The 13,675-nt window shown below is 25.6% G+C and overlaps 2 protein-coding genes across 2 annotated transcripts in view; both read left to right on the plus strand.

Annotated features, from left to right (window-relative positions):
* Positions 1–1,758: 1,758 nt before the first annotated feature.
* LOC145849877 (dynein axonemal light chain 4-like) lies at positions 1,759–2,499 on the plus strand. Its single transcript, XM_082954971.1, has one exon. It carries the CDS (start codon positions 1,791–1,793, stop codon positions 2,112–2,114), a length of 324 nt encoding a protein of 107 aa, XP_082811097.1. The 5' UTR covers positions 1,759–1,790; the 3' UTR covers positions 2,115–2,499.
* The window catches only part of LOC145828563 (uncharacterized), a 60,223-nt gene continuing 48,795 nt past the window's right edge, over positions 2,248–13,675 (plus strand). Inside the window, exons 1-3 of the mRNA XM_082936318.1 lie at positions 2,248–2,367; positions 3,285–3,411; positions 11,567–11,694. Of these exons, the coding sequence (XP_082792444.1) occupies positions 2,320–2,367; positions 3,285–3,411; positions 11,567–11,694 (303 nt within the window). The 5' untranslated portion in view covers positions 2,248–2,319. The remainder of the gene's footprint in view (positions 2,368–3,284; positions 3,412–11,566; positions 11,695–13,675) is intronic.

Here is a 13,675-nt window from a genome sequence, read left to right on the forward strand (position 1 = left end):
CTAACTGACTCAACACGTTTTACAATCTAAATCAAAGAAACTAAAAGTAAAAACAGCAGTAGAATTTGCTTTTTACTCAAGAAAAATATTACAACTTTACAGACAAAGTTTGCATATTTTGTGTAACTATGACGTCATAACATATCATATGCGGTTGAAATGTTTTTAAATGTATGCCTATCAATATAAGCTTTCATTTAAGATATAAATTATAAGTCTAGGATACTTATGTATAAGTGACTTTATTACTATTTAACTCAAAAAATCAAAAAACATGTAATTTTTGGGGTTGAAATCAGTTTTTTGGGCAGCAATTTTTTTTGAAATTTTTCTGTAGTTTATCTTAGATTCTTCTTAATGAACCTAAAACACATCCAATATATATGTCCAAATAAGTCCAGCAAACCTCACTCAACTACTCCCTACCTCCTATAATCAAAAAAAAATTAAACTAAAAAAGACATTTTAAGTAGCTTTACAGTATCTTTCAATGTTTTTTTACAATTCAAGACATTTTTTTACTTTAAGTTTATTTTTAAAATAAAAATAGACCTAAAAATGTGTTTTTTCAAAAACATGGAAGAAAATCAAAAAACCTGGAAGATTTCTCAAAAACAGTAGGCCACCCTGTAGTACTTTCCAAAACCTCGAAAAAGTTTTCAAAAAACCTTTGGCAACCCTCCACCAATATATTTTTTTTCTTGTTTAATATATAGTTTTTATTTAACTTTAGGTCAATTTGAAGAAATTTAGAAAACCTGGAAAAACTTTTTAAAAAACCTATGGCAACCTTGCAATAAGACATTTTTTATCCTGCTTAAAAGATACGTTTTACTTTACTTTTGGTTATAAAAAGGTAAATATTAAAAGAATAGGGAAAATAACACTTGATATAACACACTTGCTTTTGTTCAGAAATGTTTATTGTTGCAAAGGGTAAAATTTGAGAATGATATTTTTTTTAACCATCAAAGATATATATATTATAGTTTTGTTGAATATATTTTTCCAAAAGTATTTTAAATTATTTGTTGTAAGCTTTACTTTAAAAATTGATCATTTAAATTTTGGGCTTAGCTACAAATGATAAAATATTTAATTTAAGCGATTGTAATTAGTAGTTTATGTAGTTTATATATGGTTTTCAAATTGATTCTTAAGCTAAAAGTATTAACATTAAGGGCATAGGGGGGTTTTAATCACCTTTTTCACAATTTAGTCTTATTTTATTGAGTTTTAACTAAGCTACAAGATGCTTTTTACAGATTTCTAAAACTCAAAATAGTTTTTGAGATATAGCCAGTAGAAGTTGGAGACTACAATAGGTTCCTTATGGGAGGTGCAAACTAAAATGGCAAAAAAAGGCTATTTCTCTAAAAATCTATCTTCTCCTACATTTTTTGAGATAAATACCTCAAACTTTTAAGAAACATTCCTTGTAATATTTAGAAAATTCTGTATGAACAGAATTTAGAAAAATAGAAAATAAGAATTTTATTAAAGAAACAAATATAACATTTTTTTTTGTATTTTTGTCATAAATTTTTTACTTATAATATCTTTTTAAGTGATTTCCACCTATGCCCTTAATCAAATGTATGCTTTTAATTAGATTTTTAACATTTTTACACTTTTAGTTGATATGTTATTGATATATTTGTTTTATGTTAAGCTGTTTTATTATGCAGTTTTGAATAAAATCAAAATTTTATGCTATAAAAAACACTCAAAGTTTAAAAATTTTTTCTAGTACTTTATAATATTTACAACCTAATACTTAAGACATAACAATGGCTGAAGGTGGAGATTCTGCAGACCTTTCTAAACAAGACCCAAGAAGATTTCACACTTATTCTCTAGTCAAACATACTGATATGCCTGAAGAAATGAGAACTGAATGTATTGATCTTGCAGTGACAGCTTGCGAAAAATTTGCAAATAATTTAGAATCAGCTGCAAAGTTGATTAAAGAAAACATGGACAAAAAGTTTGGTGCATATTGGCATGTAGCAGTTGGAGAAGGTTTTGGTTTTGAAGTTACACATGAAACTAAATGCATGTTGTATATGTTTCATAGTGGAAACACTGCAGTCTGTGTTTGGAAATGCTCATAACTTTTATTTAATTATGTTTGTAAAAGTTGTGCTTATGTTTTACTTTACCAGATTTTAACTTTTGTCTCTTTTTTTTTAAATTAAACTTTACTTATTTTAACAACTTAAATTCACTGTGTTTTAAAGGTGTTTTTGTAATTTTGTTTGTACCTGTTTAAATCTTTATTGGTATATTTTTGTTCAATTCTAACATTTTAGCTCAAAGATGACTATCTTGAAACCAGTATTTAAGAAAAAACGAAAATCTTTTTACGTAAGTTTTAAAATAGCTTTTTGTTTACACAAACAATAAGTTGTGAGTTTTACAAATATTTAACTAATTTTGTATGAGTTTAAGAATAAGAGACTTATTGAAAACTTTATATGAGACTTTTGGGTACAACAGAACTCCCACTAGGTATTCTAAAATTTTATTCATAACTGCCTTTTAGAACAACAAACATGCTTATCATATATTTTTTGTTTCTTGAAAAGAGAACGTATGAAAAATCTTATAATATGATGTATTTTTTATTGTAAAATAAAAATTTTTAAGAATTTTTGACTAAAAAAACAAGTATTTATTAGATAATTGTTGTTAACAGTGTACTTTCGAATGCTGTAAACCCATAAAAAACCTTTTTTATTAAGTTCAAAAACTTACTAAAATATTAAAAAGTTCCACATAAGCTTTTAATAATGCATAGTACATTTACATTTAAACTTTTATTAGTTTTGTATGTTTTTAAGGTGTGCTAATTTGAAAAAAAAATACTTGTCTTACATATTAACTAAAATAAACTAATAGTTTTTATTAATGAATGTATAGACCCAAAAGTTTATAATTTTATTTCTAAATCTATGACAACATATGTCTTATACTTTGTTAAGTTGTTTAAAAATAAATAGAGCACAATAGTATACTTTACATGTATTTAAAATGTTTTATTATTTTTATATTTATTAATTTTTTCTTGACTACAAAATTAACAGAAAATTTGTAGTAAAAAAGTCCATAAATAAGTTCAAGAATCCTAAAAGCAACTTTCAAAATTAAATGGCAATCCATAATATTGTTTATATTTATTATACATTTATTTAATGTTCTTAATTTTTTTTGAGTTTTGTTTTTTAAAAATTGATATTTTAAGTAGTTTTTTTTATATTTTCATTACTTTAAATAAATTTAAGAAAAGAATTGGTATAGCTTTAGTACCAAGTGCAGCATTCGCAGTTGTTCCAAATTACACTCATCCAAAAATACAAAGTTTTAAAGCAAAAAGTGTTAGAAAATATGCTGCTATAGCTTCTGCAATAGGTTGTTTGTTTTTTTTTAAGTTGTAATATTTAGTATTTATATGTTGTTAAGGATAGTATATTTGCAGATTACTATGTTAGAGTGCTCTATTTACTTGAGTTAAGAGCTAATTACATCAAATTGAAGTGCAAAAGTTAATTTTCTCAAGCTACAGCTCTTTCAAAAGACAATAGTTGTTATTTTCATCAGGCCTTAACAAATTAATGATAACCTTTTTCAGGCAAACAATATATACAAAATCAATACAAAATAACATTTCATGCGTGAAAAAAGAAAGTAAGTAAGAGTAACAAAATAGGGGTAGGGAGTACAGCACATTTTATTGGTCGTATTGTAATATTTATTCAAGTACATATGATTTGAATATGTTTTTGCTTCATTAAGAAGAATCTGAAAAAAAAAAAAAAATTCAATAAAAAAAGTTTGTTGCCCAAAAAACTAATTTCACCCCCAAAAATTACATACTTTTTGATTTTTTGACTTAAACAGTAATAAAATCACTCATACATGTTCTAGACTTATAATTTATGTCTTAAATGAAAGCTTTTACTTATTGACATATATTTAAAGACATGTTAACTGCTTCTGATGTATTATGACGTCATAATCACCCTAAGTGTGCAAAATTTGTCTGTAAAATGTAGGGGTAGGGAGTACATCACATTTTTTTTGGTTATATTGTAAAATTCAAATAAGTACATATGATTCGGATGTGTTTTTGCTTAGTTAAAAAGAATGAAAAAAAAAATTATAATTTTGCAAAGAAAAAAACTTGCTTCCAAAAAAACTAATTTCAACCCCATAAATCACATACCTTTTGATTTTTGACACTAAAAAGTAATAAAATTACTTATACATGTCCTAGACTTATAATTTATATCTTAAATGAAAGCTTATAATTATAGGCATAATTTAAAGACATTTCAACTGCCTTTGTTGTATTATGACGTCATTATTACACTAAATATGCAAATTTTGTCTGTAAAATTGCATAAAATTGTACTTTTTTTTTCTAATATAAAAAGCAAATTCTTCTGCCGTTTTTCTTATAGTTTTTTGATTTAGAATATAAAATGTGTGAAGTCAGCTAGACAGAAAGATATTACTTATGTAATGTCATTTCAATTCCATGTTGATATATATATATATAATAAATTTTAAATTACTTTCTGTTATTAGAAGTTATGATTATTGAGAGCACCTGTCTAAGAGTAAAATATCTAGACTTATATATCATAGAAAGTGCATGTGAATTTATTAAAATTAGTGTTATTTAATTTTTTAAATTTAAGGATTTTTATTTAATAAACAATAAATGATTATCTGTATTAGTTTTTTTTAGCTTTAAGTATGTTATTGTTTTCAAATTACTATTAGTTAAAGTTTATAAAGTATTGTACATCTAAATAAATTAAAACTTAATTTGTTAGTTTGTTTAGATGTTTTAATTCTCTAATTTTAAAGCTTTTTATCAAATCTTTTTTAGTTTTAAACTCATAGCAGTTAATTGTTTTTATTGTATTTACTTATATAAAATGCTCTCAATAATTATAATTTCTAATAACGGAAAGTGATTAAAAATGTATTTTATATATATGTCAACATGCAATTGAAATGAAATTATATCAGTAATATCTTTCTGCCTAGCTGACTTGACACATAGCAAAAACACATCCAAATCATATGGACTGATAAGTCCAGCAAACATCACCCAAGTACTCCCTACCCCTAAACAAAAGAGATTATCTTTTAGTATCTTTTAAAATTTTTAAACAAATCAAAACAAGTTTTATTTTACATAATAATTAGCAAAGGTAAAGCAAAATACATGAATTCAAATTATGACTAATGAGTTTAAAATTTTTTATTTAAAACGGAATGTTTAGCAATAATGAATGCTGATACAAAAACTGCATACATTACCAATTATAAAAATTAAATACATAAATGTAGATAAATTTCTAAAAACAAAACCCTATTTTTTGAATAATTAGTTGTTCTAGCTAATTTTTTGTTTCCAATAATAATTGTATACAACACTGGTAATAGGAACTACCACAAGTATGTTAACTCAACAGAACTTTCAAAATTGATACATAAACTAAAACAAGAGTAGCAGAGTACAATTTAAGTTGGAAGATTCTGGAAAAAGTGAACAAACCCAAACCAGGCTAAATTACATGCAGGCTTTGCTTGAAAGAAGCTCTCCAGATACTACAAGCAAGCAGCCACTGCATAAACAAAAGGTCTGAACTTACGGAAGTTGCATGCACAGGAATAAATTTCTGTTGATAAATTGGAAACAAAAAATTAGCTAGATTAACTAATTATTCAAAAACTAGATTTTGTTTTTAGAATTTTATCTATTTATTAATTTAGTTTTTGTAATTGGTAATTTTTGCAGTTTTCGTATTAGCATTCATTATTGCAAAACATTCCAATTTAACTTTTTAAAACTCATTAGTCATCATTTGAATTAACGTGTTGTGTTTTACCTTTGCTAGTTAATATGTTAAATTTAGTTTGTTATGTTTTAACTTGAATAAATAATGTTGAAAAATACTAAAACTTAAAGTCAATTTTGATTAAATCTAGTTTAATTTTGTAACCTTATACCATTTTATTGTCAATCTAATTTAAGGGCATAGGGAGGGGTAAACACCCTTTTTTGGTTTTTGATCTTATTTTAAATAATTTTTACTAAAATACAAGATGCTTCTTACAGATTTAAAAAATTCAAATTAATTTTTGAGATATAGCCGGTCAAAGTCGGAGGCAACAATAGGTTACTTATGGGAGGCACAAACTAAAACGGCAAAAATAGACTATTTCACTAAAAATCTATCTTCTCCTACGTTTTTTGAGATAACTACCTCAAATTTTTAGGAAATGTTCCTTGATATATTTAAAAAATTCTGTTGGAAAGAATTTTTAAAAAATTGGAAAATAAAAATTTATATAAAAAATAAACAAAAAAACAGTTTTTTTTAGTTTTTTATTATTAAAATTTTTATTTTTTAATTTTTTTAAATTCTATTCCAACAGAATTTTTTAAATATTGCTAAAATTTGAGGTAGTTGTCTCAAAAAATGTAGGAGGAGATAGATTTTTAGTGATTTCTAATTATTTGCTGTTTTAGTTTGCGCTTCCCATAAGGATCCTATTCTTGCCTCCGATTTTGACCGGATATATCTCAAAAATTATTTTGAATTTTTAAAATCTGTAAAAAGGATCTTGTAGCTTAGTAAAAACTATATAAAATAAGATCAAAAACCAAAAAAGGGTGTTTACCCCCCCCTATGCCCTTAATGTAACTAAATATAATAAAATACATTTCCCCTTTTTTCCTTCTGTCTTTCTCATTTAAGTTAAGGGCATAGGGGGGGGGGGGTTCACCTTGATTTTTAGAAGTTGATCTTATTTTATAGACTTTTATCTGAGCTGTCAGACATTTTTAACCGCTTAAAAAATTAAGATTAATTTTTGAGATATAAGCGATCAAAGTTGGTGGCCTCAATAGGTTCCTAATCGAAGGCACAAACCAAAAATGCAAAAAATACTATTTTAATAAAAATCTATCTCGTCTTTCATTTTATGACCAATCTTCTTCAAATTTTCACAGAAAGTCCATTATTAAATAAAAAAAAAGTTTAATGCAGGAAGTTTTTTATTTCCGAAAATTTTTTTTATTTTATTTAAGATTTTTATTTTTTAATATTTTTAAAATCGCAACGTTCAGAGCAGAGTTGGTAAAATGCTAATAGTTACTATGGTAATTCAGCAATGAAGCGTATAAACTTTGGTTTGTTTTAAGTTAGTAATTTCACGCTTGAGTAAACAAAGCAGAGCTTTTTAACATGTCTGGTTCAGAGTCTTTGAAACTATATATTGAACATTTTCTGAAAGTTTGAGGTCTCTAGCTCAAAGTATGCATAAAAAGATAGATTATTATTGAACTTTTAAATTTTCAATAAGATGACCCCAAAAAATTTGCGCTCCAATTGATGGTATAGGAATATTTTTACAAAAATAACAATATCTCAAAAGTTATATGATATTTTTCAATTCTATAAAAACTGGCTGGTGGTTTGAAAAAGCTTTTACTTAAGAGCAAATGTTATTTTTAGTAAAAAAAAAAATGTTTGACCCCCCTACGCCCTTAATCTTTGCTTTAATCAATTTTATAACATTAACAGATAATCTAACTAATTAAAAACATTTCTCTCTCTCTCTTTTGTTACTCTTACTTTCTTTTTCACGCATGATCAGTTATTTTGTATTTATTTTGTATATATTGTTTGCCTAAAAATTGGTTATCATTGTTTTGTAAAGGCCTGAAGAAAACGACAACAATCGTCGTTTGAAACAGCTGTAGCTTGACAAAACAACTTTTTCACTTCAATTTAATATGTTGTTAAGTAATGTAAGTAACTATCTAAATCAGTTGTCAACAAACTGGGCCCAAAAAGTACTTTTCAAGTAACAACTGACTTTTTTTTAATAAAAACTAATTACAATTAATCTTTTTTTTTTTTTATTGCTCAAGCTTTATTATTGTTTATTATATCACATTTTTGGTATAAAGTAGTATTTTTATTTCGATTACTACAGCTATTTCAAATAAAGTTGGCCCATGGAAGACTTTTTACTATACCTTGTGGCCTGTTATCATTTGTTAAAAGTTAGCCCAGTTAGTAAGAGTTTTTATAGTAATATAAAATAAAAAAACTTTAAATGATTATTTATTTAAATCTTTATGTCCTAGACAAGACGTTAAAAGGTATCTGTGGTGTGCGACTTGATAATCGAAAGGTTTTTGCGTGCACCAGGTCTTAGGAATAAATATTTAAACACTTTTTTGTTGTTGTTCAATAAACAGTGTTTAACATAAAAAAAATTTTTAAATGAGCCAATTATATAAAATATAACTGATGGTATAGTAATCTATTTCTAACCAAATACGAAAAAATATCTTAAAGTTTACGCGAAAATACGATCTTGGCCAGAATAACTTTATAATTGCTGTCAGGAGTATTCAGAAGATGTAGCAATGCACTCAGAAACTTGTCATTATCCACGCTTCCTGGTGCATTAAGGTTGGAGGTCTACCTTGGTTTTAAATGTTTATCTAATTTTGTAGAGTTTTTTCTTAGCTATCAAACATTTAAACAGATTTAAAAAGTTCAAAGTAGTTTTCAGATTAAGCGATCAAAGCTGGTGAGCTCTACAGTTTCCTAATGTAAGGTGCAAAACTAAAAATGAAAAAAAAAACAAAAGTTTACTAAAAACTATCTTCTATTTAATTTTCAAACCAATTTTATTAAAATTTTAATGTAAAGTCCATTAAACTATTTTTTTTATTTAAACTTATTATTGTTTACAAATAAACAAGTCTGTTTAAGTTTTATGACTTGCTCAAGGACTAAGTAGGAGTTTATTAATTAAATTCAAGACGGTCAACTGACATAACATACCTTTGCGGTTTGTTACATGACATAGCTGTTTTATTTGCTAGGTTATATCTAAAAGTTATAATTTTCCACCTTATATAACAAAACTATTTAATTTCTCCTAATGTTTGTTTAACTTTTATAATCTTAATGGGCCTATGGAAGTTGTAGAAAAATTTGTATAAGTTATTAAGATGTATCTGAAAACTAACCGATTATTAGACAGTAAAAGATTACTTAACAATAATACAACGGTTACGCAAGACTTAAATGTAGTTTATAGATCGTAATATAAAAATTTTTGTATCTCAATATTATATTTGTAAATGTTTACTTTTTAAAATTTACTTTTGTTAAAATAATTCTAGCTACGTAAGTAACAAGAAGATTCAACTTAAATAAAATTATAACTGCTTACTAGAATCCTACTAAGAAGAATTCGAAATATTGTCAAACGATTTAGTAAATTGTATATAATTAAAAAATAATGTCTATAAAAGTAGATTAAAAAAAAATTATAAAAATTAAAATTATGTTAAGTTAATACTTTTTATTGCTAAAATTATATTTTACATAACACAATAAAATCCTTATATTTTAAAATAACTATTAAAAATTTTAATTTTATAGTTTGTTAACAAAAGATCCTAGCGAAACAAGTTCACTGGAATATATAATAATAACAAATTATACAACATTTTTTTTTTATTACACTAACACATGAATCTGTGTGTTAACGGATTAACACACTTCAACGGAGCTATGAAAATGAAGGAAGTACTTTTTATTTTAAAATATAATAATAACTAATTATACAGTATCTTCCTTCATTTTCATAGCTCCATTGAAGTGTGTTAATCCGTTAGCACACAGAAATATGTCTTAGTGTAATAAAAGAAAGATACTATATAATTTGTTATTATTATAGTTTTAAATAAAAATAAGAAATACTTTATTATATTAACAACTTTGTATGACTAGTTTGTTTTCGAATTAGATCCGGAACTAAAAAAACATATTTTTACTGATTAGGTTAGAAGCAATTGGGTTAGAAATGATCAGGTTAGAAACTATGAGGTTAGATATGATCGGGTTAGATATGATCGAGTTAGAAGTGATTTGTTAAAAATGATCGAATTAGAAGTGATCGGGTTAGAAATGTTCAGGTTAGAAATGAATGGGTTAAATATAATCGGGTTAGAAGTGATCAAGTAAGAAATGATAGCGGGTTAGAAGTGATCAAGTAAGAAATGATAGCGGGTTAGAAATGATCCGCTACTGTAAAGAGTTTTACAGCACAACTCAGAAGTTGGCTTCAATATGTTAATATGTGGATAATGTACCATATAGTCATCCAATGTGTTCATTATTCCGTTGCTAAGATTTTCATACAGCTTAAAAAATACTTTGATAAGGTCCTTTTGAGAGCTAACCTCAACAAAGTGTAAAAATGGTAGTGTAAAGTAAGAAACTTTGTGAGTTTAGTAAAAAGTGCTTCAAGTTTAGTGACTATAAATTCAGAATCAAGCAGTAGTTTGCCGACTTCCACATGCTGGTTTGCTTAGATGTGTTTCATTTATAAGCATTCGAATAAACGGAAGGCTTTGCAAAATAGATGCGGCAGAACACCCATAATTAGTAAATCTGTGTTTGTGATAAATTTAAAGGCGATTAAATTGGCTCTTTCTGTTTAGAATGTAATCAAAGAGATTTTTTTCCTCGCAAAAATGGTTTAACTGATGGATTTAAATCTTGAAGCTTTTTTCTAAAATCTAACCTGGATTCTATTTCAGCAAATATTGTTTAGTTAGAATGATCAAACGCCTTCACTGGAAGGAATTTGCACAACAAATGAGTTGGAGGTTGAACATTGGATTTGAAAACTTTAGAAACTTCTTTCCCACTATTTAAGTTTTTGTTAACCAACTCTGTCATGATGGAAGTTGTATTTTTCCAAAACTGATCAGGACTAACTAATTTTTGTGAAGAAATATAATAGTTAAGGGCAACCTCTTATAAGTTTCAACAATAAGCCTAACAATATTAAAAAAACAGCAAAAGAATTTTCTTGTTATATTAGAAAAAAAGTACCATTTTACAGACAAAGTTTGTACATTTTGTATGATAATGACATCATAATACATTAAAAGCAATTGGAGTGTCTTTAAATGTTTGCCTTTGATTATAAGCTTTTATTTAAGATATAGATTATAAGTCTAGGACATGTATGTATAAATGACTTTATTAATATTTCATTAAATAAAACGAAAATATGTAATTTTTAGAGCTCAAATCAGTTTTTCGGGTGCAGACTTTTTTTTTTGCAAAATTTATTTATGATTTTTTAATTTTCTCAATGAAGCCTAAACACATCTGAATCATATGTTTAAATGAGTCCAGCAAACATCACCTAAATACTTCTACCTGTAGTATATCTATGAAAAAATAAAACTTTGTGTGGTTTATATTAGTATAGTATAGTTAGTAGACTGAGTGTTTAAGACTTTATAATAGCTAATATTCTTAACTATTATATGTTGTTTAATTTTGTTTGGTATATAAATATGTACTATACATATTTATAGGCGTTGAAGGTAAATTTTAGTGTATTAAAATGATTTCTAACGCTTGTGTATTAATTTTACACTGTTACCTTTGCCTAGACAATAAAATAACTTGAAGTCATTTAAAACTATTTTTTTTAGCTGGAGGGATTGCTTTACCAAGGGTTGTAAATGAACTTGATTACTCTGACTCCTTTGATTCAGTAAGCTCTGATTGTTCTTCAGCTAAAGAAAATATAGTATTAAACCCATCAGCTGGTCTTCAAAATGTAAGTGATATATAAAGTATACCTTTTCATTATATAATTATAACATTTTCAAAAAAATCCTCATATAATTAGTTCTGATATGTTTTGGTTTTAAGAAAACAAATAGATAGATCTCAACTACTGGAGGAGAAAGATTAAATTCGTATAATTGGTTGTAACTGTTTAAAAATATAGGTTTAATCGTTTGCTAACAAAAGATCATAGTGAAGTAACTTCACTGGAATATGAACAAAAAAAATGTACAGTAATCTTCCTTTATTGTACCAACATATGTTTCTGTGTGTTAACGAATCAACACACTCCAATATATTTTAATATCGTTTTCAATATCACTTTAATATCTTATTTTAATGAAAACATGTATACACCTACTTTATTCTATGCTTCTATTCTCTCATTACAGTAATTATTTTTTTACAGAACCCAGTTGAAGTGTGTTGATTCGTTAAACTCACAGAAACATATGTTGGTATAATAAAGGAAGATTACTGTACAATTTGTTTTTATTTATAATTGGTTGTATTAACTTTACAAGGTTGCCAAAAAATTCGGAATCCTGGAAAAACCTTAAATTTGACAATTTAGGCTAAAAAAACATGGATTTTGAGATATTTTGAAAAAAAAAACTGTAATTTTGAACAAAAATCACTTAAAAGCCTGGGAAAACCTGGAATTTTAAACAATTTTTACATGTTAAGTAATAAAATTTCGATTTGACACAAAATTTAACATAAAGGTAAAAAAAATTGGTCATCATCATAGTTTTTTTTTATTAAAAAACACATTAAAATTAGCTTTACAGTATCTTTTCAATTTTTTTATACTATTTAACAAAGTTTTTTACTTTAAACTTAACTATAAACTATAAATAGACCCAAAAACGTGTACTTTTGAAAACCTGGAAAAAAATTGCCAAAAAAATTTGGCAACCCTGACTTTAAAATATTGCTCAATTTACTGAGTAAACAGCTTATTTAAATAACATACGTGCTAATTTACTATTTGATTTGAGACTGGTTTTGGTGAGAAAAAATCTGGTTGTCAAACAATTAATAAAATGATAAACTGTACTCAAACAATACTGTCTACTCTACATGACGGTTTAAACTTATTCATTGAATTGTAATAAAAACGTAAACGAATACTTGACGAAAACGTCTAAGTTTTGTGGATGTTAAAAAGTTTCAACTGTTGTTTAAGTACAGTTTATTATTTTGTTAAATGTTTGACAAGATCAGACTTTTTCTTACCAAACCGGTCACAAATGAAATAGTAAACTAGCACGTATACCATTAAATAAGCTAAATAGATTAAACATACAACTGTCTAAAAAATCATTTCAATTTTTTAATACTGGTAGAAAAATAATGCGGTATAACAAAATTATTTTTTGAATTGTCAATTAATTTACAGGACCTTTAGTCTAGCACCTTATAAAGTAGTTTTTCTTTTTAGTTACAAAAGTGCAATGTAGTGTAAATTTAAAAACTTTATTGCTAATATTTAAACGTATTTAACTATTTTTCGAAAATTTTAATGATTTATACTTTAAAATGTGTATATGTTAAAATTTTTTTTTTTACCTAGCATTTATATAGAGTTTATAAATGTAAAACTTTAGTTGATCATTTAGTTATAATGACTAACTTATTGTCTATAACGTTTAAAAAAATATTTTGAAAGCAAAAAACATTAAAAAAATAAGTAATAATTTAAAAACTTTTTTAGTAAGACTTTGTTAGGAATTATAAATAGTAGCTTGTTAGTTTAATTAACTTTTTCGTCTCTTACAGATAGAAAATCATAATTTTGGATGCATAAAAGTTCAGGTGATTAATAAAAGTTTTTTGATATTATTTATTAACATTAAAAATACAAATTTTTAATAAATCTTTAAACCATATTTTTGTTGGTTATAACAATTATGAATGAAAATCAGTTTTTTGATAGTGCTCGCAGTCTTTGATAGATTTCCTTGAAA

This window comes from Thalia democratica, chromosome 2, assembly GCF_965202585.1.
Source record: "Thalia democratica chromosome 2, ktThaDemo2.hap1.1, whole genome shotgun sequence".
Classification (NCBI taxonomy): Eukaryota; Metazoa; Chordata; class Thaliacea; order Salpida; family Salpidae; genus Thalia; species Thalia democratica.